At 43.7% G+C, this 26,998-nt stretch overlaps 1 protein-coding gene across 3 annotated transcripts; it reads left to right on the top strand.

Annotated features, from left to right (window-relative positions):
* The first annotated feature begins 1,562 nt into the window (after positions 1 to 1,562).
* On the top strand, positions 1,563 to 23,044 carry LOC139534546 (arf-GAP with coiled-coil, ANK repeat and PH domain-containing protein 1-like). 3 transcript variants are annotated; one of them, XM_071333750.1, is made up of 24 exons: positions 1,563 to 1,660; positions 2,099 to 2,199; positions 4,755 to 4,812; positions 6,512 to 6,631; positions 6,823 to 6,876; positions 7,042 to 7,100; positions 7,296 to 7,479; positions 7,980 to 8,024; positions 8,202 to 8,297; positions 11,285 to 11,359; positions 11,884 to 11,996; positions 12,330 to 12,381; positions 12,516 to 12,616; positions 12,869 to 12,980; positions 13,112 to 13,317; positions 13,502 to 13,571; positions 15,788 to 15,882; positions 18,704 to 18,900; positions 19,553 to 19,603; positions 19,687 to 19,865; positions 19,968 to 20,077; positions 20,149 to 20,259; positions 20,339 to 20,400; positions 22,286 to 23,044. In XM_071333750.1, the coding sequence occupies exons 2-24, from the start codon at positions 2,147 to 2,149 to the stop codon at positions 22,381 to 22,383; spliced, it is 2,301 nt and encodes a 766-aa protein (XP_071189851.1). In that variant the 5' UTR covers positions 1,563 to 1,660; positions 2,099 to 2,146; the 3' UTR covers positions 22,384 to 23,044. The 3 variants fall into 3 exon arrangements, with proteins under 3 accessions (XP_071189851.1, XP_071189853.1, XP_071189854.1); XM_071333752.1 differs by lacking the exon at positions 1,563 to 1,660 and adding an exon at positions 1,718 to 1,853; XM_071333753.1 differs by lacking the exons at positions 1,563 to 1,660; positions 4,755 to 4,812 and having other exon boundaries at positions 2,085 to 2,199.
* Positions 23,045 to 26,998: the final 3,954 nt, after the last annotated feature.

Below are 26,998 nucleotides of genomic sequence, written 5' to 3' on the forward strand. Positions count from 1 at the left end.
ATTAAGGAGTAACATTAAAAAATAATAACATGCCCCAACAACATGAGACAACTATGTTTTTTTTCTTCTGAAATAAGTAAATCAAATCTATGATGAGAGAATAGTCAGATTAATTGATTACTGACACAGACATGGTGGTGTAGCGCAAAGTGTGGAATGCTATGAACCAAGAGGTTGTGAGTTCAAATCCCACGTGGAGACATGTTGATTACATATGTGTTATTTCATAGTTGTCATGTCGTGACTATTATTATACAATGTAGAAAATAGTACAAATTAAGAAAAACCCTTGAATGAGTAGGTGTGTCCAAACTTTTGACTGTTACTGTATGTAAATTGAAAACGTGTGTGTTAAGCGCACTGTGTGAGTGTGTCCCTAACCAAAACCTCCAGGGGACCATGACAGAACGTCCTATGTTTTAAACGTCATTGGACACAGGAATGTCCTTGAAATTTTTCCATGAATCGTGTCTTGAACATTCTTATCTGAGAACATGGCAACCATGTTCTGTGTATGTTTGGTGTGACGTTGATGGAATAATCTCCTAACTGAACACTGGAATATTCTTGCAACGTTACAATGTAACGTGTCTATAACATTCATATTGAATATTCTGAGAACATGGTAACCACATTCTGGGCAAGTTCTGTTTGACATTAGGGGAATGGTCTCTTGGAAAACTCCTTGCACATCACTGGACCATTCCTATGAAAACATAAGGTAATGACTTAATGATACTTTTAAGGGAACGTTCTCCACAGTTGTGGAAACGTTTGTTTTTAGCTGGGTTTTATGTAATGGAGCACTGGTGGGAGCTAAAAGTAGGCCTACATTTGCTCTAAATATATTCCTATAGCTCTTCAGCCTCCACAGAAGTTGTGATCTAGTTGTGATATCAACATAAAAGCCATATGGACATATGTGGTATTTTCTGAGTTGTATACGCTAATTTAGCATACGCAGCCAATAGTGGGCGCTACATCTTCTATGATTGATGTGCATTCTCAGTTGTGTCCCCCGTGGACCGGCTCATACATAAATCAAACTGGAATAATATGTGTACTGTTTTAATAACACACAATATTCCAACACCATTTTCAGATTTTCTGACAATTTAGGATGTTGCACACCGTGTTCAGCCAAGGTTGTGCAACATGCTAAATTGTCCGAAAATTATGCTTTATTAAACAGTAGGCCTACACATATTTTTCTTGTTTTTTTTCCGCCGGCACCAAATTAAAGCTTTTTTAAGGAGTAAAATTATATATTTGCAGCCTGAATAGAGGATGCTTCTTTTAGCCGGTAGACGGGTGACACTCGCCTAGGCTAACTAGGAATACGCCTAAAAATGTATGCAACCACATGGTTATAATCAGTGCCTCTTATAATAAATGTAAGCCTAATATTCGATTTATTTTAACTCCAAAATTGCAAATTCTAGACTATTTAATCATATCCCCTTCTTTTGAACAACTTCCCTACCACAACAACACTGCAACAATTGGCTTTTTGCTGTTAGGTTAGTGCAATGGCACTTGCATACCCGGAAATAGTGTGAGGGGGAGGACCAAGGCATCAAGCGAGAGAGATAGGATAGGAAGGATATTTTTTTCGTTAGTGTGCCAGTCTAGTCACCCCAGGGTCCTCGAGGGAAATGCTGTACGTTTACAATTATTTTATTGATGTTGGATTTTTTTACGGTGAAAGGATCTAAACTGTCGAGAAACTGTTGGGATTTTTTTCCTTCATTTTCCTGACTCAAGCGCGCACTAGAGCAAGAGCGAAGTGGAACAACTTGCCTATAATAAATGAATCGATTGCAGTTATTTGGTTACTTAACTTATTCTAATCAGTACGTAATAACCTGTTGTTCCAAGAAGAGAAAGGCGCGATTCACTGATACCTAATGTCATGATTTAATGTCGAGAAGAATAGAATTCAAGACAACACAAGTTATTTATTGAAAAACCTAAAAACAATGCAATATACGTTCAATATGTAAATTGTATATTTGGAGTATTGCTTGTTGGGGGAAAACATCGCCAAAAGGAGCTAATCTATTTTCTCACCCACTCTCTCCCATGTCACATTCAACAGCAATAGAAATAGTTGCGGTTGTGTTATTGTTGTAATTCGTGTCGAAGAATGACTGTCAAACTGGATTTTGAAGAGTGTCTCAAAGACTCCCCCCGATTCAGGTAGGTCATGATTAACCCTTGAATAATCTTTTTAATGACTTGGGACAACAGTTTACACAAGCTACAGGCATTATTCATACAGTTACATTATTAGCATTGTAAAGTGAGAGCTAATTTGTAAATGCTGCATAAATGTATGTAGCCTACATACTGCCGGCAAATTACAGATGTAATCAAGGGTAGCCTATGTAGGCCTACTGTATGTTTTTGCAGTCAATTATTTAGATCGTTTCAAAACTGTTACATGTACACACAGGGCATCCTCCCTAACAGTGAGGAAATAGAGTCGTGCTACAAATGTTTTGCTCAAAGTTACCTGTGCAATCTCAATAGATGCTGAGTATTGGCAGTGTGTCACACCATTCTAGTTTAGTCAGCACAACCAGAGGATGCACTTGTCAAATTACAAAGTGTCAGTCCTGCAGATGGTTTGTGGCCATGCCTCTTGCTTGGGGCCAGATTTGTCACTGCGATGAATGAAATGAGTCTGGGCATTGACATGAGGGGCGAGACACTACCTTTTCTCATTAATGGGGCTGGCTTTGTGTGTTTGAATAAAATAGTGAATTTATACAACTTTGTTGATTGTTGTAAGCAGAGCTCTAAATTAATAGTTTTCATTGGTAGCACTGGTGGTCTCAACTTTAATATGATACAAATGTAACAACAGCTGCACCGGACATACAACACAAACATAACAAATGTGTTTGCGCCCAATGGCGCAAATATAATTTTGCCATTCGGTGCACTGGTGCTATCAAATCAACATTCCAGGTCACACAGCACAATATTTAGGAGCATATGCCACCAAGATGGTTGCAAGCCGAGGTTGTAAGTCAATGTACGAATGCCACACACCAACCTTGGAGTTCTGCTTGGCTTAATCTCTTTGAGAGTCAATATATTTTTTTTAAATTTAAATTCTAAAAGGAACACAATTTGAAGCCAAAAGGGAAGTGGATTTTGTGTTGGGTTTGAAAGTAGCTAATAAAATAGTTTTGTTGCATTGGGTGTGCTTTGCCTCCCTTTTTTGTCTGGGAGATCAGGAGTAACAGTGGTAATAAACGTCTCTCCCTCCCTTTCTCTGTCTCTCTGTCTTTGCTGCTTTATCCTTTCTTAATTCTTGTTTGATTAACCTTGTAAGTGGTGAAAGAGCTCATAACTCTCTCTCTTCCTCCCTCCTCCCTTCCTCCCCATCTAACTCTCTCGCTCTCTCCTCCCTTTTTCTTGGCTCATGGTCTATCTGGGAGGCACACAGTGTTGGAAAGTTTGACTTGCTGTGGCAGTCAGTGGTGCAAGTTGCAGTGGTGAGGTCTCGTGTTTGACCAAGAACAGCGAGAGGGAGAAGGTTTTAGATGTAGTTCGAACTGAATGTGCCGGAGGTAGGCCTTCAGACACACACACACAGCTAGTGTGAAAGGGAGTAGAGGGTGATGTTAGGAGAAAACAGGCTTTGAAAGAGAAGAAAAGAGACTGACAGACATATCAGTGAAAGAAGGATAGAAGAGAGAGGGACTTCTCAGGTAAGAGGCATTGAAAGAGGAAAGGCGAGAGGCTACTACGGTACACATACAGACATAGAGGCCGAGTACTTGGGGTAGCACGTCAAACCGCTGCCTCCCGTTGCTAGGTAATCATGGGGGTGGGCTGGGGTTGTGGAGTGGAACAGGAGGCGAGAGATACTGAGATGATAAATAGGAGACAGGAAGTGTGTTTTTGGGGGGTGGATCATTGCAGAAACTTGAGGTCTCGCTCTCTCTCTCTCAGGCACACTTACTCATGCACGTTCACACACACAGATACACATTCCTTTTTATCACCGTACAAACACAGGCGCGAACACACACACACAGAGTAATGATTACAATGTGTGTCTAATGACACAGGCTTTGTTCCAACCTCATCAATTATATTTTCCACCAAACCTTTGGCAGTCCTGTTTGTATTGGTACCCCTGTCACGCTGGGCTAGGCGATTTGAATATGAATGATACTGAGCTGACCGACCCAAGACCTGCAGCCACTGTCTCTACTTCACCGCCAGCAGACAAACAGACGCTGTCTGTTCTGTTTCTCTCTCTCTCTCTCTGTCGTAACTCTGTTTCTCAGCATCTCCTTCTCTCTCTTTTTGTCTTTTTTCTCTCTCAGTATCAATCTGTCTTGAGTGGAAGGCAGCGGAAACCACACTGTAAGGCTGTTGATGTGAAAGACACACAGAGGAGAGGAGATACTGACTCATAGACAAACAGTCACAACAGCCACAATCTCCTTCCACTGGCCTTCTTACAGGCTTTAACCATGTATACTAGATCCCATGTGAAGCATCAAGTGTACTGCTTGAACTCTCATGACGGCTGATATTACAGCCCAAAAAATTTATTGGAGCCACAGACAGTTTTACTGTAGATGTGCTAACATTGTGCCACAAGTTCAACATTCAGACCAGTATGGTATTGCCCAAGCAGGGTGTGGAAGCATGGAAAATACCTTCTGCCTAAGTGATGTGGCTTAATTTGCCAAGTTATGTGGCAATGTATATGTCTATGTTTCATCCAGGGCCGCCATTGAAGTGGTGGAAGTAGATGTTTGTGAATTGGAAACGCGATTAGAGAAGGTGAGCGACAGTGACACACACACACACACTCATACACACTTTTTTTCTATCCTCATGGGGACCTAAAATGTATTTCCATTCTAAATCCTTTTTTCCTTAACCCATAAACCTAACCCTATTTTACCTTTTATTTAACTAGGAAAGTCAGTTAAGAACATATTCTTATTGTCAATGAGAGCCTAGGAACAGTGGGTTAACTGCCTTGTTCAGGGGCAGAAGGACAGATTTTTACCATGTCAGCTCGGTGATTCGATCTTGCAACCTTTCACCTTCCAACACACTAACCACTAGGCTACTTGCTGCCCCTATACCTAACCCCTGAGCTTAAAATAGCCTTTATCCCTGGGGATGGTGGAAATGTTCCCACAAGGGAGAAATTAGCTTGTTTTACTATCCTTGTGGGGACTTTTGGGGATTTCAGGTCCCCCACAAGGATAGAAGAACAAGACACACATACACACACACACCTCCCCACTTTTTGCTACTATGGTCCGAGTATGAAAGCTCTTGATATGAGCATAACACCACTTCTACAGTATAAACATGCCCAGCCATCCACACAGTAGAGTGTAAATAGTAGTTGGACTGGGTCAGTTTTGTACACATCCCTTTTCTCTGAATATTAACTATGAACTGAGAGAGACATAGGCGGTGTTTTACCTGCGTTGTAGGGAATTAACTTTAGTGCTGCTTCCCCACTCTATTGTCGCCAGAGAAAATGTAACTTGATCACATTCTCCTTTCAATCAATTGATATTCCTAATTCCCTAAAGGGTTTGGTGTGCATAACATTTTCAGATGCATACTTTGGTCATTAAAGTTCAGAGTCTTGAGAATCAAATCAAACTTTATTCATCACATGCGCTGAATATTTATTCGTCACATGCGCTGAATACAGCAAGTGTAGACTTTACCATGAAATGGTTACTTACAAGCCCTTAACCAACAGTGCAGTTCAAGAAGAAGAAAATATTTACCAAGTAGACTAAACTAAAAAGTAATAAGAAAATGTAACACAATAAGAATAACAATAACGAGGCTATATACAGGGGGCACCTGTACCAAGTCAGTGTGCGGGGGTACAGGCCAGTTGAGGTCATCTGTACATGTAGGTGGGGGCGAAGTGACCATGCATAGGTAACAAACAACCAGCGAGTAGCAGCAGTGTACAAAAGGGAGGGGGGGTTCAATGTATATTGTCCGGTGGCGATTTTATGAATTGTTCAGCAGTCTTATGGCTTGGAGGTAGAAGCTGTTGAGGAGCCTTTTGGTCCTAGACTTGGTGCTCCGGTACCACTTGCCGTGCGGTAGCAGGAGAAACAGTCTATAACTTGGGTGACTGGAGTCTCTGACAATTTTATGGGCTTACCTCAGGCTGTGTCAATTATATAGGTCCTGGATGGCAGGAAGCTTGGCCCCAGTGATGTACTGGGCCGTTCGCACTACCCTCTGTAGCGCCTTACACTCAGATGCCGAGCAGTTGCCATACCAGGCGGTGATGAAACCGGTCAGGATTCTCTCGATGGTGCAGCTGTAGAACCTTTTGAGGATCTGGGGACCCATGCCAAATCTTTTCAGTCTCAACCTATTCTGTGTCTGAACAGTGATCATATTGGTTTGTAGTGCTATGTCATCTCATTTAGCATTGTGTAGTATCCATGTTGTGTTGTATCTTGACACCTGTTGTTGTGTTGTGTAGCTGGTGAAGCAGTGCCACTCCATGCTAGAGGCTGGCAGGGCCTACTGTCAGACCAGCAAGAGCTTTGTCACAGGGCTCAAAGAGCTGGGCCACCACTGTTCTGGAGACAACATGATGGGGGTGAGTCTATAGAGATTCTGGGTAATACACTCTAAGCACTGATTTGGGATCATTGTAGAAGGAACCTAACTGTACAGGTCATATTACTCATAGTAAATTATTATGAAGGGAAGTGAAAGTTCCGTACTATTGTTTTCAGTCATAGAAAAAAAAAGTTAAACTGACTAATTCAATGTTCTTTTCTCATCCAGGAGTGTTTGGAGAAATTCTCCAAGAAGCTGGCAGTGATTCTGGAAGCTCAGGGGGTGAGTTGGACTCCTCTATTGTGCATCGCTAGCTTTCAACGTTAGTTACTGTAGCAACCACTATTACATGTCAGGTGTCTGAGTAGCTTTCTCTCTTTCTCTGTCTCTTTCTTTCTCTGTCTCTCTGTTTCTTTCTCTGTCTCTTTCTCTCTCTTTTTCTCATAGGAAGTGATTGAAAGCACACAGAAGTCGGTGAAGTTGAAGTTGCTGAGTTTTGTGAAAGAGTGAGTGAGTCTGGCACTCCTTTCTCATTCAGTCCTCTTTGCCCAAACTACTACCATACACTGCTTTCACAACAAATCCAGTCCCACCCACCTCTGGTCTGAAAGGGCCACTCCCTAGCATTCAGTTATGCTACAGTTATGCTTCAGTTACGCCTTATCCCTCCCTCCCTCCCGCTCCCCCTTCCCTTCTCCCAGGGACGTGCGTCGGTTCAAGGATGTGCGTAAGGAGTTTGAGCGGGGAAGTGAGAGTCTGGAGGCAGCATTGGGGAGGAACGCTCAGGCCCCCCGGGGAAAACAGCACGAGGTAGAAGAGGTCAGCCATGCCCTCCTCAACGCCCGCAAGACCTTCCGCTCCGGAGCCCTCGACTACGTACTGCAGGTGAGGGCATCCAAGGTGGATGGTTAAGGGAGATGGAGGGGTGAGTGTTTGCCTGTGCATACACACTGGCATGGCTGTAGAAACTCTCCCAAATGCATTTTCAGCATGTTAGTTTGACTTTGAATTGGTTTTGAGTGGTTTGCTTTAAATTTAATTACAGGCCAGTATTGAAACGATCAGTTCTAGACTGGAGTCTTTCTCATTCCACAGTTGGCCTGCTTTTTGAGAACATGGACACTACTCAAAGGCCTCAAACAGAATGCTAGATCATTTTACACATAACAGATGTCAGGACCAGGCCATATTTCTAACAAAATAATTAATAAAAATGCAACGGCACCTATGTTTAGGGACATGTGTTTTGCTGTGGTGAATGATAACAGCATTGCCTGAGGGTTTCCCTTTAGCAGGTGGGTCACTATTAATACCCAGAGGTCCGTACAAGCTGCAATCATAACCACACCCATGTTCCGTTCCCTCCTGTTCACAAACTCTCCCAGATCAATGTCATCGAGGCCAAGAAGAAGACCGACATCCTGATGGCGGTGAGTTTCGTCATGTTATCGTTGGGAGTATTGTAAAATGTTGCATGGTTAAGCCCACATGTGGGTGTCTAATCATGTGTTTACTTGAGCAGTTGTTGAGTGCTGTTCATGCTTGCATGTGTTGTTTAGCATGTAGTTGGTTGTATGACAACGCTTTGCCTTGTGTTTCTCTGTCAGATGGTGTCTATGATGGAGGCCCAGTCCCAGTTCTTCCAGCAAGGTCACCAGTCCCTCTCGGAGCTGGACGACTACCGCCGCACCCTGAGTGAAGAGGTAGCAAGAACATGTGAAGGAATGAGAGGGAGGGCGGGAGATAAGTGTGTTGGATGAACCAAGTTCATAGACGGAGGAAGAGATCTGTTCAAGTACCTTGTTCAGATTTTGAAATGAGGGAACACAGCGAGGGAGAGAGAGAGTGGGGTAAAAATAGTTTATGAGATTGAGTGGAAGAAAAGAGGGGGATGAATTCATCTCCTCTTAGATGGATGGTGAAAAGGTTTATTCTAATAGTCGATTCCATTGATTAATTAGCACACGAGTCCTAGCAATGTGCTCCAGAGGGATGAGGAAGTCACAAGGTGACGTCCCTCTCATCGTGACAGGAAACCGTGTGGGCACCGTCAACAGGAAACATTTCACATGACTGAGAAAGTTTGTGCTTGCGTGCGTTCGTGTGTGTGTGTGTGTGTGTGTGTGTGTGTGAGAGCACGTGCATGCGTGTTTTCATCTAGTCAATAACGTTAGTGCTACGCTGGAATAGCACTGTAGCATAACTGGAAGAGCTGCCACACATGGAGCTCTAGGCCTGAAGTCAACAGTAGACTAAAACTAACAGGAAGGTTAGTCAGAGAGAAGCTTGAAACCGGAAAGCAAGTCACCTTTCACTGGAGCATTAAAGCTACGATGACTCTTTTAACTCTTCCTGCTGTTACAGGAAATGGCGAAAGAGTGAGAGGCAGAATGAGAGAGAGAAAGAACAAGAGGGCAAGAAAATGTAAAAAAATACCTGCAGAAGGTGCTTAAAGACTGCTGGATTGACTGATATAAATATATTTTTATTCTATTATTATTATTTTTACAAAGATAACCCGTTTACAGAGGAGTATAAAATGCAGTGATGTGTCCTATAAGGAGCATTGATGGCAAATCTGATGGCTGAATGGTAAAGAACATCTATTCGGTCAAGAGCACCCTTACCTGCCGATCTATAAATTACGTCTCCGTAATCTAGCATGGGTAGGATGGTCATCTGAATCAGGGTTAGTTTGGCAGCTGGGGTGTAACACAAAATTCAGGGAGGGGCCAGCTGAGTATAAGACTGTATCATCTGCATATACATGGATGAGATAGCTTCCTACTGCCTGAGCTATGTTGTTGACGTAAATTAACAGCGTGGGGCCTAGGATCGAGCCTTGGGGTACTCCCTTGGTGAGAGGCAGTGGCTGAGACAGCAGATGTTCTGACTTAATGCACTGCACTCTTTGAGAGAGGTAGTTAGCAAACCAGGCCAAAGACCCCTCAGAGACACCAATGCTCCTTAGCCGGCCCACAAGAATGGAATGGTCTACCGTAATCAAAAGCTTTGGCCAAGTCAATAAAAATAGCAGCACAACATTACTTTGAATCAAGGGCAATGGTGACATCATCCATAACCTGAGCAGAAACCAGATTGCATACCAGAGAGAATACTATAGACATTAAGAAAGCCAGTCAGTTGATTATTGACAAGTTTTTCCAACACTTTTGATAAACAGGGCAAAATAGAAATTGGTCTATAACAGTTAGGATCAGCTTGATCTCCCCCTTTAAATAAAGGACACACCGTGGCTGCCTTCCAAGCAATGAGAACCTCCCCAGAGAGGAGAGACATGTTAAAAAGGTCAGAGATAGGCTTGGCGATGATATGGGCTACAACCTTAAAGAAGAAAGGATCTAAATCATATGACCCAGATGTTTTTTGGGGGTCAAGTTTAAGGAGCTCCTTTAGCACCTCAGACTCAGAGACTGCCTGCAAGGAGAAACTTTGTAGCGGGGTAGGGGAAAAGCATCGGGGCTAGTCACATTAAAAGGGCTGGGAGATAAGGAAATGTTGGACGGGCAACGAGGCATGGCGGAGTCATATAGGAATCCTGACTTAATGAAGTGGTGATTAAAGAGCTCAGTCATGTGCTTCTTGTCAGTAACAACCACATCATCAACATGAAGGGAAAGCTGTGAGGAGGAGGGTTTATTCACCAGGTCTTTAACCATTTTCTAGAACTTCTTGGGGTTAGACCCACAGAGAGAGAACTGCTCCTTAAAGGACCTAACTTTGGCCTTCCGGATAGCCTGAGTTCACTTATTTCTCATTTGCCAGAACAAGAGTATGCGTTATGTCGAGCCTTTCGCCAAATGGAATTCTTGAGGTGGAGTAACTGCCAGATCATGGTCGAACCAGGGGCTGAACCTGTTTTTAATTCTCATTATCTTTATGGTGGCATGTTTGTTAATAATACCACTGAAAATATAAAAAAAGAATGTCCAAGTGTCTTCGACAGGGGGATCAAGCTGATTCAATACCAATTTACAGAGACCAGGTAATTAAGGAAGGCTTGCTCATTAATGTTTTTTAGCAAGCGTCTATGACAAATCAGGACAGATCGTTTCACTGAGCAGCCATTACAAACACAGGCTGTAAAACAGTGATCACTAAGGTCATTATAGAAAACACCAGCCTGATACCTGTCAGGATCATTTGTGAGGATAACATCAAGGAGAGTAGCCTTTTCTGGATGTTTGGAGTCATACCTTGTGGGATTGGTAATAATCTGAGAAAGATTTAGGGAGTCCTGAAACCTTAATGAGAGGGAGAAAGTAAAGCTGCTGTAGGAAGCTGCTTGAGGTTTTCCCTCGATCCTCCATGCAGAAACAGGGATTTGGGACAGGTTCAGCACTTCCTGTTTCCCCAAGAGGACAAAGTCTGGAGTGATGGACTCCCTGACATTTAGCTAAAAGCTGTCCAAGCCAGAAGTCCTTAATCTCCTAGCCTGATTTTCCTCAACAGTTTCTACATTTATCTCTACAACTACATAAAAAACATACACTGTTCCAGTATACTGTGTACATTATTCTCTATATTTTGTTCCCTGGCCAAACTGGCCTATCATGCTGCACTGCCGTGTGTGATATAGGATAATGTGCATCATTTGAAACATATTGTATTCTGTGTTTTTTTAAATCAAATTGTTTGTGCCTGACTCTCTCTCTTTTCTCATACACAGCACACTCAACTAGTGTTGAATTCCGCCAGGGAGAAGAGAGACATGGAACAGAGACACGAGGCCATTAAGAAAAAGGTGAACACTGCTGGATCCAAACTAAACACAGGCCACCAAGTTGGCTGCCATGTTATTACACTAGAAGCAAATATCTTTTGTAACTAAACCAAGATAGACCACAACCTGTTGTTTCCAATGGGAACAAATGAGGGCAGAACAAGCGAGGAGGTGGGCAGAGCCAAACACGAGCTAGCGCGATCCAATTAGTGCGTTCTAGCATGCATCTGCATATTTCCCTTAGGGAATGCCACCTCTGTGAAATGAGTGTGGGCAATTCTCCTTTGCAATCCATCTAACAACGTGATTTTTTTTTTTTTGCAAAGGGTAAGTCTACAAAAATGTTGTTGACTTTGTTCAGAACATATTCTATCTGTGCTAGAAGTCTCCAACCTGTGAAGATACAGCTAGTCAAACCTGATGACGTCATCACTTCCTTTTAGACATAGCTTGGTGGTCTACTGGCATCACTGCATTACAATGATATTTACTAACATCCCTTCCCTACAGTAATGTTTATGGTTGTGTTTATGTTGTGTTGGCAGGATGTGTCCTACGATAACTCCTTAATGGATTTCTGTGCTGATGCCGCCAATGGTATTGCCATGGAGGGCTACCTGTATAAGAGAGCTAGCAATGCCTTCAAGACCTGGAGCAGGTATGTTACCCCACCACACATTCTCTCTACTGCATGTTGTTCTCTCTCTTTCTCTGTGTTTCTCTCTCTCTCTCTCTCTGATATTTTAAGGCTATAGCCTAGGAAGCAGAGGAGGCTGCTGAGGGGAGGACTGCTTATAAAAAGGGCTGGAATGGTGTCAACCACATGGAACCACGTTTGATACCATTCTATTGACTCTTCAAGGCATTAATATGAGCCGGCCTCCCCTCAGCAGCCTCCACTGCTAGGAAGGTGATGGGTAGAATCATGATATATCTATTGATTGCATTATTCAGTCTCATCTCCTTTTGATCTCCTGTCTCACGACGGTAGGCGCTGGTTCTCTATTCAGAAAAATCAACTGGTCTATCAGAAGAAATTCAAGGTGAATTTTTGAAAGCCACTGCTTTACTTTTCAATGCATTTTTTATAGCAATCCATGCAGAGACAAAGTTAATGACGTTCACACACACCCACCCACACACACACACAGCCTGACCGTGTCCTTCTTTCTCTCAGGATCAGCCCACAGTAGTGATTGAGGATCTGCGTCTTTGTACAGTGAAGGTCTGCGTTGACAACGAGAGACGATTCTGCTTCGAGGTGGTCTCTCCATCCAAGTGAGTCTACAACTGTGGTGTGTGTGTGTGTGTGTGTGTGTGTGTGTGTGTGTGTGTGTGTGTGTGTGTGTGTGTGTGTGTGTGTGTGTGTGTGTGTGTGTGTGTGTGTGTGTGTGTGTGTGTGTGTGTGTGTGTGTGTGTGTGTGTGTATTGGTATATAGAGGGAAGGTAGGGGGGTGTGTGTGTTGTTGCTTTAGATATTTATTTAGTGTATTTGTTTAGTGTTAACATAGTGATGCTGTGTGTGTGTAGGAGCTGTCTGTTACAGGCAGACTCCGAGCGTCAGCAGCAGGGCTGGATCAGTGCTGTCCAGAACAGCATTGCTTCAGCCTTCCAGGAACGCAGAGAAGACCCACACGGTTCCGTGAGAAAACATACAAACATTATTCATTCTGTTGTATTCTTAACATCTTCTGTGTTTCAGAAGATTTGTAGGTCATTGTCTACACAAAGTTTGTTTGTGTGTGTACATCTCTCGCTCTCTCGCTCACATAGAGGGAGCATTGCAGCTCTGTGTTGGGAGGCAGCCCAGGAGGAGGGCTGTGTGGGGAGCAGGAGAAGACGGGGGGCCGTGAGGCTCTGGAGGAGGTCCAGGCCATCCCGGGGAACATGCAGTGCTGCGACTGTGGAGAGCCCGGTCCGGACTGGGCCTCTATCAACCTGGGGATCACGCTCTGCATCGTCTGCTCGGGGATACACAGGTACACACACACACACACACACACACACACACACACACACACACACACACACACACACACACACACACACACACACACACACACACACACACACACACACACACGCACACACTCAAGCAAACGCACACACTCAAGCAAACGCACACACAAACTAATATGTAACTACCTTCTGTCCTTCTGACAGGAGTCTGGGCGTCCATTTCTCCAAAGTACGCTCCCTCACCCTGGACTCCTGGGAACCAGAGCTGGTCCGGGTAAGAATACATCCACTACGCTACCTTTGGATGCATCTCAATAGTGTAGCATTACTAGACTAATGTCAAGGGGGGTTACTGTACAGTCGTGGCCAAAAGTTTTGAGAATGACACCAATATTAATTTCCACAAAGTTTGCTGCTTCAGTGTCTTTATATATTTTTGTCAAATGTTACTATGGAATACTGAAGTATAATTACAAGAATTTCACAAGTGTCAAAGGCTTTTATTGACAATTACATGAAGTTGATGCAAAGTCAATATTTGCAGTGTTGACACTTCTTTTTCAAGACCTCTGCAATCCGCCCTGGCATGCTGTCAATTAACTTCTGGGCCACATCCTGACTGATGGCAGCCCATTCTTGCCTCTTGAGGATTGACCACAAGTTCTCAATGGGATTAAGGTCTGGGGAGTTTCCTGGCCATGGACCCAAAATATCTATGTTTTGTTCCCCGAGCCACCTAGTTATCACTTTTGTCTTATGGCAAGGTGCTCCATCATGCTGGAAAAGGCATTGTTCGTCACCAAACTGTTCCTGGATGGTTGGGAGAAGTTGCTCTCGGAGGATGTGTTGGTACCGTTCTTTATTCATGGCTGTGTTCTTAGGCAAAATTGTGAGTGAGCCCACTCCCTTGGCTGAGAAGCAACCCCACACATGAATGGTCTCAGGATGCTTTACTGTTGGCATGACACAGGACTGATTGTAGCGCTCACCTTGTCTTCTCCGGACAAGCTTTTTTCCGGATGCCCCAAACAATCGGAAAGGGGATTCATCAGAGAAAATGACCAGTCCTCAGCAGTCCAATCCCTGTACCTTTTGCAGAATATCAGTCTGTCCCTGATGTTTTTCCTGGAGAGAAGTGGCTTCTTTGCTGCCCTTCTTGACACCAGGCCATCCTCCAAAAGTCTTTGCCTCACTGTGCGTGCAGATGCACTCACACCTGCCTGCTGCCATTCCTGAGCAAGCTCTGTACTGGTGGTGCCCCGATTCCACAGCTGAATCAAATTTAGGAGAAGGTCCTGGCGCTTGCTGGACTTTCTAGGGCGCCCTGAAGCCTTCTTCAAAACAATTGAACCGCTCTCCTTGAAGTTATTGATGATCCGATAAATGGTTGATTTAGGTGCAATCTTACTGGCAGCAGTATCCTTGCCTGTGAAGCCCTTTTTGTGCAAAGCAATGATGACGGCACATGTTTCCTTGCAAGTAACCATGGTTGACAGAGGAAGAACAATGATTCCAAGCACCACCCTCCTTTTGAAGCTTCCAGTCTGTTATTCGAACTCAGTCAGCATGACAGAGTGATCTCCAGCCTTGTCCTCGTCAACACTACAAGACCCTGCTAGGTAAAGTCCCCCCTTATCTCAGCTCGCTGGCCACCATAGCAGCACCCACCTGTAGCACGCGCTCCAGCAGGTATATCTCTCTGGTCACCCCCAAAACCAATTCTTCCTTTGGCCGCCTCTCCTTCCAGTTCTCTGCAGCCAATGACTGGAATGAACTACAAAAATCTCTGAAACTGGAAACACTTATCTCCCTCACTAGCTTTAAGCACCAGCTGTCAGAGCAGCTCATAGATTACTGCACCTGTACATAGCCCATCTATAATTTAGCCCAAACAACTACCTCTTTCCCTACTGTATTTATTTATTTATTTATTTTGCTCCTTTGCACCCCATTATTTATATCTCTACTTTGCACATTCTTCCATTGCAAATCAACCATTCCAGTGTTTTACTTGCTATATTGTATTTACTTCGCCACCATGGCCTTTTTTTTGCCTTCACCTTCCTTATCTCACCTCACTTGCTCACATTGTATATAGACTTATTTTTCTACTGTATTATTGACTGTATGTTTGTTCTACTCCATGTGTAACTCTGTGTTGTTGTATGTGTCGAACTGCTTTGCTTTATCTTGGCCAGGTCGCAATTGTAAATGAGAACGTGTTCTCAACTTGCCTACCTGGTTGAATAAAGGTGAAATAAAATGAATAAATAAAACACTCACACCTGTGTTAACGAGAGAATCACTGACATGATGTCAGCTGGTCCTTTTGTGGCAGGGCTGAAATGCAGTGGAAATGTTTTTGGGGGATTCAGTTAATTTGCGTTTTAGAATGTATTGAAAGTCTATCTAGAAATATATATACTTTCTTTATTCAATAAAAACACAACTGACGTTTGTGTTTATCCTCCCTGCCTCCCTGTCCTGTAGTTGATGTGTGAGTTGGGAAACACAGCCATCAACAGGATCTACGAGGGGCGAATTGATGAGATCACCATCAAGAAACCTCACCCGTCCAGTCCAAGGTATCTCACTCCCCACTCTCATTTTCATTCCTCGGGTCATGAGTCATCACTTTTTATTAATCTCACACAGACAGTCAAGATGTAATAGCGTTGCCGTGTGATTTCATTGCAGGTTCATTAAGGTTAATGGAACAGAACGTTCAGATAGAAATATATTGTGTAGACCAGACAAGATTCTGTATTGTCTATATACTGTGGAGTAGTTCTATTCATTACATTTCTATCTGCAACATTCAAAACATTATAAAAAGTTCTGTTGAATCCCCAGGTATACGAATACCCCCTTCATCTCCTTCTGGTGTCATTAACATGAAACTGCAGGGAGATGTTTTACAATTTTTCCTTATTACACTTTACATGCATACTGCTAAAATGTCAGCTATCCTTTTTCTTTGCTCAATATGCCAACATTCTATCTTTAAGTGCACTACATGACCCAAAGTATGTAGACACCTGCTGCTCGAACGTCTCATTCCAAAATCATGGGTATTAATATGAGTTGGTTTCCCCTTTGCTGCTTGCTTCCATTCAGCTGTTCGTGAGGACGGGCACTGACTTATGTATTATACAGTGCAGGAAAGTATTCAGACACCTTGACTTTTTCCACATTTTGTTACGTTATAGCCTTATTTTAAAAAGGATAACATACATTTTTTCCCTCATCAATCTACACACAATACCCCATAATGACAAAGCAAAAACAGGTTTTTAGATATTTTTTTGCAGATGTATTAAAAATTAAAAAACAGATACCTTATTTACGTAAATATTCAGACCCTTTGCTATGAAACTCGAAATTGAGCTCAGGTGCATCCTATTTCCATTGATCATCCTTGAGATGATTCTACAACTTGATTAGTGTTGTGATAAATTAAATTGATTGGATATGATTTGGAAAGGCACACAGTCTTTTTATTATTATTTTATTATTATTATATATATTTTTTAACCTTTATTTAACTAAGCAAGTCAGTTAAGAACAAATTCTTATTTACAATGACCTATCCCGGCCAAACCCTAACCCGGACAACACTGGATCAATTGTGTGCCGCCCTATAGGACTCCCAATCACGGCCGGTTGATACAGCCTGGAATCGAACCAGGGTCTGTAGTGACCCCTCTACCAATGAGATGCAGTGCCTTAGACCGTTGCCCCACTCGGGAGCCCTGTCTATATAAGCTTCCACAGTTGACAGTGCCTGTCAGCACAAAAACCAAGCCATGAAGTTGAAGGAATTGTCCGGAAAGCTCAGAGACAGTATTGTCTCGAAACACAGATCTGGGGAAGGGCACCAAATAAATTCTACAGCATTGAAGGTCCCCAAGAACACAGTGGTCTCCATCATTCTTAAATGGAAGAAGTTTGGAACCACCAACTCTTCCTAGAGCTGGCTGCCTGGCCAAACTGAGCAATCGGGGGAGAAGGGTCTTTGTCAGGGAGGTGACCAGGAACCCAATGGTCACTCTGACAGTATTCCTCTGTGGAGCTGGGAGAACCTTCCAGAAGGACAGCAATCTCTGCAGCAGTCCACATATCAGGCCTTTATGGTTGAGTGGCCAGACGGAAGCCACTCTTCAGTAAAAGGCACATGCAGCCCACTTGGAGTTTGCCAAAAGGCACCTAAAGGACTCTCAGAGCATGAGAAACACGATTCTCTGGTCTGATGAAATCAAGATTGAACTCTTTGGCCTGAATGCCAAGTGTCCCGTCTGGGGGAAACCTGGCACCATCCCTACGGTGAAGCATGGTGGTGGCAGCATCATGCTGTGGGGATGTTTTTCAGCGGCAAGGACTTTGAGACTAGTCAGAATTGAGGCAAAGTTGAACGGAGCAAAGTACAGAGAGATCCTTGATGAAAACCTGCTCCAAAGCGCTCAGGACCTCAGACTGGGGCGAAGGTTCACCTTCCAACAGGACAAGGACAAATGCACACAGCCAAGACAATGCATGAGTGGCTTCAGGATACGTTTCGAACATCTCTGAAGAGACTTGAAATTAGCTGTGCAGCGACGCTCCCCATCCAACCTGACAGAGCTTGAGAGGATCTGCAGAGAAGAATGGGAAAAACTCACCAAATACAGGTGTGCCAAGCTTGTAGCCTCATACCCAAGAATACTCGAGGCTGTAATCGGTGCCTAAGGTGCTTCAACAAAGTACTGAGTAAAGGGTCTGAATACTTATGTAAATGTGATATTTCAGTTTTTATTTGTTAAATTTGGCAACATTTCTAAAAGCCTGTTTTTGCTTTGTCATAATGGGGTATTGAGTGTAGATAGTTTCCCCCCCCCCTCATCTGTTAAATCTATTTTAGAATAAGGCAGTAACAAAATCTAGAAAAGTTAAGGGGTTTGAACACTTTCCGAAGGCACTGTATCTGACTTCCTCTTTTCCTCTCTTCTGCTGCACCCCAGACAGGAAGTGACACAGGTACATGACAACGGCTGTAGTTTGTGCCGTAACATGACAATGACTGTGGTTTGTGTCGTAACTAAACTGTCCCCCAGAAATGTGCTGTGCAACTGCATGGCTTTGTGTATGTGTTCTGGATGTAAAGTAGAATGCAGTCAACCATGTTGTAATACATTACAGGGAGGGCTGGCTTGTCAAATTGAATTGAACTGAATTGCTGTGTTATAATATGATGGTTTGATAATGTGCATTACTGTGTATGAAATTCAGTTGATTTGATATATTGTTTTACTCAAATTGCTTTAATGATCTGACACTCTCTTGCCTTCATTTATTTCTATCTATCCATCTCTGTCGTTCTCCATCTCTCTCTGTCCCCATTCTCTCTCTCTCTCTCTATTGCTCTATCAGGGGTGATAAGGAGTCGTGGATTCGTTCTAAGTACGTGGAGAAGAAGTTCATCCAGAAGCTCCCGGAGACGGGACGTAAAGCTCCCCTGCGGCGCTCTAGCGCCCGGAGGAACAGGGCTAACACCCAGGAGAGGCCAGCCGGGTCACGACCCCCACTCAAACCCAAACCCACCCGGGCCACCCTGCCACGACTCGCAGGTACTGGACAGGACATACACGCTCATCTGATTCACACCATAGGGCCAAACCCGAGCAGACCTGTACCAGGCTGGCCTTGTTAAGCATTACATTACAACTGATCAGGTATTCAAATCAACAGTGTATACGTTTCTGCTTCCTATAAAAGAGATGTTGATGTTCTTTTCGCTGTCTGCCGATGGACTGGTAGGTGTTGAAGTGACATAAGTCCTGATCCAGTACAGATGTGTGTCCAGGTCAGGAATGTAAGCGACGCAGGTGCTGTGGGTTATTTGTGTCTGTCCAAGCGATAGATAAGAGGATAGATGCCAACGACAGAAATTACACAACTTATCAAGCTAGGAAGGAATTTATATCAAATATTCACACAATGTTGAACCTCGCTGCACCTAAACTGACACACACACACACACACACACACACACACACACACACACACACACACACACACACACACACACACACACACACACACACACACACACACACACACACACACATCATCCATAAACCTGGTGACACAGCAAAAAGTGGTAAGCTTGTTACATTGTCGTAGTGTGTGTGTTGTTATAGTCAGCAGGATAAAACTGTCATCTTGTGGCCTGTTGCTATACTGAAGGAAAGTCATGTGACGCTCTCTCTTTCCCTTCAGGGCTCGATCAGAGTGACCTTGTCCAAAAGAACGATACGGGCATTCACAAAGGTGACACAAACACACACAGAGACGCCCCCCCCCCCCCCCCCCACACACACACACGCACTAAACCCCCTGTCATCCCTCCACAGATGATGAAGATGACGAAGAGGAGGACCTGTCTGGTCTTCATCCCGGGGCGTTGTTATATCGGTCTGCAGCGCTGCAGCATTTCCCTGTCATGGCCGACGCCCTGGCCCACGGAGCTGACGTCAACTGGGTCAACACAGCCGAGGAGTCCAGCACCCCACTCCTACAGGCCGTCACCGCGGTGAGGAGAGCGAGAGAGAGTGTTTATAAGAGAGCAAGCTGGTTTGTGTGAATGTATCTGTTGTGCGTATATGCTCACCTGCCCTCTGACCCGTCTCTCCAGAACTCCTTGGCAGCGTGTGAGTTCCTGCTACAGAACGGTGCCAATGTCAACACAGCAGACAGCAACAGGAGAGGACCTCTACACCATGCCACTATACTGGGACACACTGGGTAGGATGGACACACACATGCGCACACATACGCACGCACACACACGCATTAACCTGGTCCCTGTCTCCCAGGCTTGTGTGTCTGTTCCTGAAGCGAGGGGCGGACTACAACGCCAGAGACAACACCCAGAAAGACCCCATTACTATCGCCGTGGAGACAGCCAACGCTGACATCGTCACCCTGTGAGTATAAACTTCAGTTGATTTGTTGACACTAGAAGGATTGATTGATTTTTCTCACGACTTTGCTTTCTCCTGACAGGCTGCGAATTGCCAAGATGAACAAGGAGATGCGGGAGATGGATGGAGCCTTTGGCCAACCAGGTCACTCAGGGGGACAGGGAGTGGGCGGGACAGGGAGTGGGATGGGCCAAACCAGGAAGGGACTTCAGGCCTTGAAGAACCAACTGAGTGGATGGGCACTAGGGGGGCAGAATGAGTAGAGAGAGGTGGACAGGCATCGTAATTGAGGAGAGAACAAATAGGGAGGAGGGGTACTTCTGAGGTGTGTAGGCTACTCGTCTAACAGTTCCCAGTAAGTTGTGAGGTAACATTAAAATAGATTCCTTTTTTTTTTTTTTACATTACAGTCAAGCATGATGTTCAAGTTATGTTTTGATTGATTTCTGGAATCATTGCTGGACCCTTCCTAGAGTGCTGTCAGAAGAAATCTGGACAAATAAGAGGTTAGGGGGAACGTTCTTGGAACTTATATGGGGAACGTTCCTGGAACTGAGAGTTGTTAACTGGATTACTGGGTAGGGACCATTTGCTGTATCTTCAGAGGGAGTAGAGTGAATGCAGTAGAGGGATAACTAGAATACAGGGTAAATGTATGGATAAGAGGCTTCTATACTGTAGTATTTATGTATGTTGGAAGAGGCAACCATTTTGGGAATATAATACTAAAGGGAAAAACAGGGAAAAGGAGAGAACATAACATAGAAGAGGAAGGAGGGACGTTTAAAGGGAGTGTTTATGTATGCACACCACGAGAGAGTCCACGTTGCACTTTGATGTAGAATTAATGAATGCAGTTAGTGATCCTGCACTTTACAGCCCATATAAGCTCAATGTAGATCAGAGTATGATAACACTGGGCATTGGCCATGTTTAACATGTATTTATACACCTATATATAAGTGTAGAGTTCTATATGGATGTATGTATGAATGTATTGTATGATAGCACAGGATGCTGCTTGAAAAAGAATGAATCTGATTGTTAGTGTTGTCTCGTCATGTACATTTTATGCACCTTGCATAAGTCCAGCAACCAATGGTATTGTAACTTGAGGGTTTTTCCATTATACAACTGTATGTTCCCCCAGGCTGACTTTAACCTTTTCAAACGGACTCTTTTGTCACACCGAAGTGGTTATTATTGTGTTTGACCGGTTTCAAATACACACTGCCACCGTTTTAAGCATTGCTTTTGCTTGAGAATTAGAACTTGGTGCTGAGAACATGAAGATGTATAGAAAGTAATGAGCCACTCTGTCATTTGTAGTTCAGTGTTTTCCAAACAGTGGCTCAGGGCCCACTGGTGGGTTATGTTATTGCCAGTCTTAGGCTGCTGGTCAAACCTAGGTCGTGTCTGTTATAAACATGTTTGTGTCTATCTGGACAATGAACAATGCACCATGATTAAACATTTGGGAACCACTGGTCTAAAAGCTGATGCAACCAATTTGGGCTGGAACAGTGGACTCTCAATGGGTAGAGCTGTAATATTTTTTGCGGTGTTGTATGCGACCCATCCATTCCTCCATAGCCAAACTGTCTGCCAAGTCTGTTCCAAGTCCAAGTTATTTAGTCCAGTACTGTCACAATAACTCCCTATTTCAAATCCTGGTTTGAAATATCCTAACTCAAATCATTTGTCTGGCTCTGGAGGACTGAGGTTGTGAGGCTCATGTAATGTCTATACCCGGAAATGCTTAATTTGTCTGTCAGTCTCTGATGTGCAGTGCTTTCTCATTGTTGTTTTGTGAGCCTTTGTGTTTGTCCAATGAGGCGACTGCCTGCTCTGCGCTGCTTGCACAGTGTGTCCCTTGATGCCCCCGCCTTACAGCGCTACAGGTAAACAGTGTGTGTGCGTGCCTCCGCGTGTGCGCATGCGTGTTTCTAGTAGTAGGCAAATGTCGGCAAATTATAAATGTCTAAATCCTCTTTTCCTGAATTTTCATCTCATGTCTTGTTTTTCTAAGGTGATGAAACGTACCAGGACATCTTCAGGGACTTCTCTCACATGGCATCTAACAACCCGGAGAAACTCAAACGCCGCAGTACAGACTTTAAAACTTGACCTACCCAACAGCTGGTTCTTTTGTATGCTGTTGTTATGCTGTTTTCCTTCTTTTTTTGTCACACACACACGCCGACACAGACAAACACACACACACACATTTGCTGGCCACCTGCTCTGCGTTAGGTCATTGCTCAGCTGGTGATTACTTTACTAGCGGCTCCGGTCCAACAGTAATGTCTTTGTGTTTGGCTGCCAGAGGAGAACACTCGGGCTTAGTGGCTACATGAGACACTCGTTGGAGGAGATAGAAGATGTACAGCCTAATAATGACAGCTAATACAGTAATAACTTCCCATTGAATGATTTATTTCCTAATTTGGTTAACCATAGTCTAGCGGAGCCATCCGACCCTAATCTCGTTGACTTGACTATAAGGCTAGGTTTCCCACAACTACTGTTGAACAAAAAATATATATTTTAATAGCTGTGTTGCTTTCTGTTGATCCTCCTCACAATGTATTGTTGTGACAGAAAGAAAAGGAGGGATATGTTTGAAGCAAAGGGTTAAACAGTTGTATGTGCTCTTATACTTTTCTTCATAATTTTGGATGTGATGTTGTTTCTTTGTATATCATGTTTATTTTTGGGGGGGGGGTCTATTGACTGCATGAGGTACAAGAGATGTATTTCTTGCGGAAAATTAAAATACCAGAGTTAATTTCAGTTTCTGTGTAAAGTCATTCAGTGGACCTAAATATACTGGGTGTGTTCAAGTGGTAAGCCGAACGAAGTCGACTAGACGAAAATAGCGAGTGAAGTCGGGGGGAGGTGTATCTGCGACAGCCAAAAGCAAGGCTCAGATCAATATGGCAATGTCAACATAGCTGCTATATAAAAGTTTTTCTTTATAAATGTCTAAATAAACTTTTCTATAACCCCATATCACAAACTGAAAACGTAACATATGTACAATTAATTGGTTAAATCAAATCAAATTTATTTATATAGCCCTTCTTACATCAGCTGATATCTCAAAGTGCTGTACAGAAACCCAGCCTAAAACCCCAAACAGCAAGCAATGCAGATGTAGAAGCACGGTGGCTAGGAAAAACTCCCTAGAAAGGCCAAAACCTAGGAAGAAACCTAGAGAGGAACCAGGCTATGAGGGGTGGCCCGTCCTCTTCTGGCTGTGCCGGGTGGAGATTATAACAGAACATGGCCAAGATCTTCAAATGTTCATAAATGACCAGCATGGTCAAATAATAATAATCACAGTAGTTGTCGAGGGTGCAGCAAGTCAGCACCTCAGGAGTAAATGTCAGTTGGCTTTTCATAGCCGATCATTAAGAGTATCTCTACCGCTCCTGCTGTCTCTAGAGAGTTGAAAACAGCAGGTCTGGGACAGGTAGCACATCCGGTGAACAGGTCAGGGTTACATAGCCGCAGGCAGAACAGTTGAAACTGGAGCAGCAGCACGGCCAGGTGGACTGGGGACAGCAAGGAGTCATCATGCCAGGTAGTCCTGAGGCATGGTCCTAGGGCTCAGGTCCTCCGAGAGAGAGAAAGAAAGAAAGAAAGAGAGAATTAGAGAGAGCATACTTAAATTCACACAGGACACCGGATAAGACAGGAGAAGTACTCCAGATATAACAAACTGACCCTAGCCCCCCGACACATAAACTACTGCAGCATAAATACTGGAGGCTGAGACAGGAGGGGTCAGGAGACACTGTGGCCCCATCCGATGATACCCCCGGACAGGGCCAAACAGGAAGGATATAACCCCACCCACTTTGCCAAAGCACAGCCCCCACACCACTAGAGGGATATCTTCAGCCACCCACTTACCATCCTGAGACAAGGCCGAGTATAGCCTACAAAGATCTCCGCCACGGCACAACCCAAGGTGGGGCACCAACCCAGACAGGAAGATCACGTCAGTGACTCAACCCACTCAAGTGACGCACCCCTCCTAGGGACGGCATGAAAGAGCACCAGTAAGCCAGTGACTCAGCCCCTGTAATAGGGTTAGAGGCAGAGAATCCCAGTGGAGAGAGGGGAACCGGCCAGGCAGAGACAGCAAGGGCGGTTCGTTGCTCCAGAGCCTTTCCGTTCACCTTCACACTCCTGGGCCAGACTACACTCAATCATATGACCCACTGGAGATGAATCTTCAGTAAAGACTTAAAGGTTGAGACCGAGTCTACGTCTCTCACATGGGTAGGCAGACTATTCCATAAAAATTGAGCTCTATAGGAGAAAGCCTTGCCTCCAGCTGTTTGCTTAGAAATTCTAGGGACAATTAGGAGGCCTGCGTCTTGTGACCGTAGCGTACGTGTAGGTATGTACGGCAGGACCAAATCGGAAAGATAGGTAGGAGCAAGCCCATGTGATGCTTTGTAGTAAAACCTTGAAATCAGCCCTTGCCTTAACAGGAAGCCAGTGTAGGGAGGCTAGCACTGGAGTAATATGATCAAATTTTGGGGTTGTAGTCAGGATTCTAGCAGTCGTATTTAGCACTAACTGAGGTTTATTTAGTGCTTTATCCAGGTAGCCGGAAAGTAGAGCATTGCAGTAGTCTAACCTAGAAGTAACAAAAGCATGGATACATTTTTCTGCATCATTTTTGGACAGAAAGTTTCTGATTTTTGCAATGTTACGTAGATGGAAAAAAGCTGTCCTTGAAACAGTCTTGATATGTTTGTCAAAAGAGAGATCAGGGTCCAGAGTAACGCCGAGGTTCTTCACAGTTTTATTTGAGACGACAGTACAACCATCAAGATTAATTGTTAGATTCAACAGAAGATCTCTTTGTTTCTTGGGACCTAGAACAAGCATCTCTGTTTTGTCCGAGTTTAAAAGTAGAAGGTTTGCAGCCATCCACTTCCTTATGTCTGAAACACAGGCTTCTAGCGAGGGCAATTTTGGGGCTTCACCATGTTTCATTGAAATGTACAGCTGTGTGTCATCCGCATAGCAGTGAAAGTTAACCTTATGTTTTCGAATGACATCCCCAAGAGGTCAAATATATAGTGAAAACAATAGTGGTCCTAAAATGGAACCTTGAGGAACACCGAAATTTAAAGTTGATTTGTCAGAGGACAAACCATTCACATAGACAAACTGATATCTTTCCGACAGATAAGATCTAAACCAGGCCAGAACTTGTCCGTGTAGACCAATTTTGGTTTCCAATCTCTCCAAAAGAATGTGTTGATCGATGGTATCAAAAGCAGCACTAAGGTCTAGGAGCACGAGGACAGATGCAGAGCCTCGGTCTGACGCCATTAAAAGGTCATTTACCACCTTCACAAGTGCAGTCTCAGTGCTATGATGGGGTCTAAAACCAGACTGAAGCACTTCGTATACATTGTTTGTCTTCAGGAAGGCAGTGAGGTGCTGCGCAACAGCTTTTTACATTTTTTTTGAGAGGAATGGAAGATTCGATATAGGCCGATAGTTTTTTTATATTTTCTGGGTCAAGGTTTGGCTTTTTCAAGAGAGGCTTTATTACTGCCACTTTTAGTGAGTTTTGTACACATCCGGTGGATAGAGAGCCGTTTATTATGTTCAACATAGGAGGGCCAAGCACAGGAAGCAGCTATTTCAGTAGTTTAGTTGGAATAGGGTCCAGTATGCAGCTTGAAGGTTTAGAGGCCATGATTATTTTCATCATTGTATCAATTTGTTCTTATTTTCCTCAATTAAGTTGGAAAAATAGGATGATCGAGCAGCAGTGAGGGCTCTTCGATACTGCACGGTACTGTCTTTCCAAGCTAGTCGGAAGAATTCCAGTTCGGTGTGGCGAAATATTCCTTTCATTTGTATCCCCTGCAGCTTTACAATTGAGGCAGAGTTGGTTCCTGTTTAAGTCACATCTTTGGCCATGTTTGCATGGGTATAAGTATAAATGTGATTTATTTGTTTATTTTATCAAGCCTAAGTGGACAACTACATTTTCTGTTAACTATGTTTTGAATACCAGTCCTCTTTAGTGTCCTAAGTTTTTATAACTGTGACCTTAATTGCCTACCGTCTGTAAGGGAAACTTCTTGCCACTAGGGGGGTGCCATTTCGACATAGTCCAGATTCGTCTCCAAATTAAACTGCCTCGTACTCAATTCTTGCTCGTACAATATGCATATTATTATTACTATTGGATAGAAAACACTCTCTAGTTTCTAAAACCGTTTGAATTATGTCTGTGGGTGAAACAGAACTCGACTTAGAGCGATTTTCCTATGTGTATGTCAGAATTCAGAATTGTACTGGCTGTTCTGAGATCTGTGTAATTTGCCTGTCCTCTATTGGTTGAGACGCACTGCATACGCCTTCCCCTGGGTGTCAGCGAATAGGGAGACTTGAAATGGAGTCTCTGTGTAATTCCCAAAATTTATAAATTGATTGGAATCACGGTGGCCATTCTTTTGGATCTGCGCTCGGGCGCGAAGAGGATCTTTGCATATCGTTGTGGAAGCTCTGGTTTTAGCTCCTTAGATAATTCCGGTCATGTTTTTATTCGATATAAGCTTTAAAGACATCATAATCTTGTTATTTTGAACCAAATTATTTCAGTTTATATCAGTTTATTGCGATTTTCTGGCATTTCTTTGTGACGCACTTTCAAGAGTTGGACACTTTCCCTGTACATGCCGAACGTTAGTGGCCATTT

This window comes from Salvelinus alpinus, chromosome 11 (genome assembly GCF_045679555.1).
Source record: "Salvelinus alpinus chromosome 11, SLU_Salpinus.1, whole genome shotgun sequence".
Classification (NCBI taxonomy): domain Eukaryota; kingdom Metazoa; phylum Chordata; class Actinopteri; order Salmoniformes; family Salmonidae; genus Salvelinus; species Salvelinus alpinus.

Bases quoted from the DNA above. Each gene is read 5' to 3' on its own strand.
- LOC139534546 (XM_071333750.1), top strand. From the start codon at position 2,147: ATGACTGTCAAACTGGATTTTGAAGAGTGTCTCAAAGACTCCCCCCGA. The intron at 13,572-15,787 runs GTAAGAATACAT...CCTGTCCTGTAG, and splicing joins GGGAACCAGAGCTGGTCCGG to TTGATGTGTGAGTTGGGAAA. The intron at 19,604-19,686 runs GTGACACAAACA...ATCCCTCCACAG, and splicing joins CGATACGGGCATTCACAAAG to ATGATGAAGATGACGAAGAG.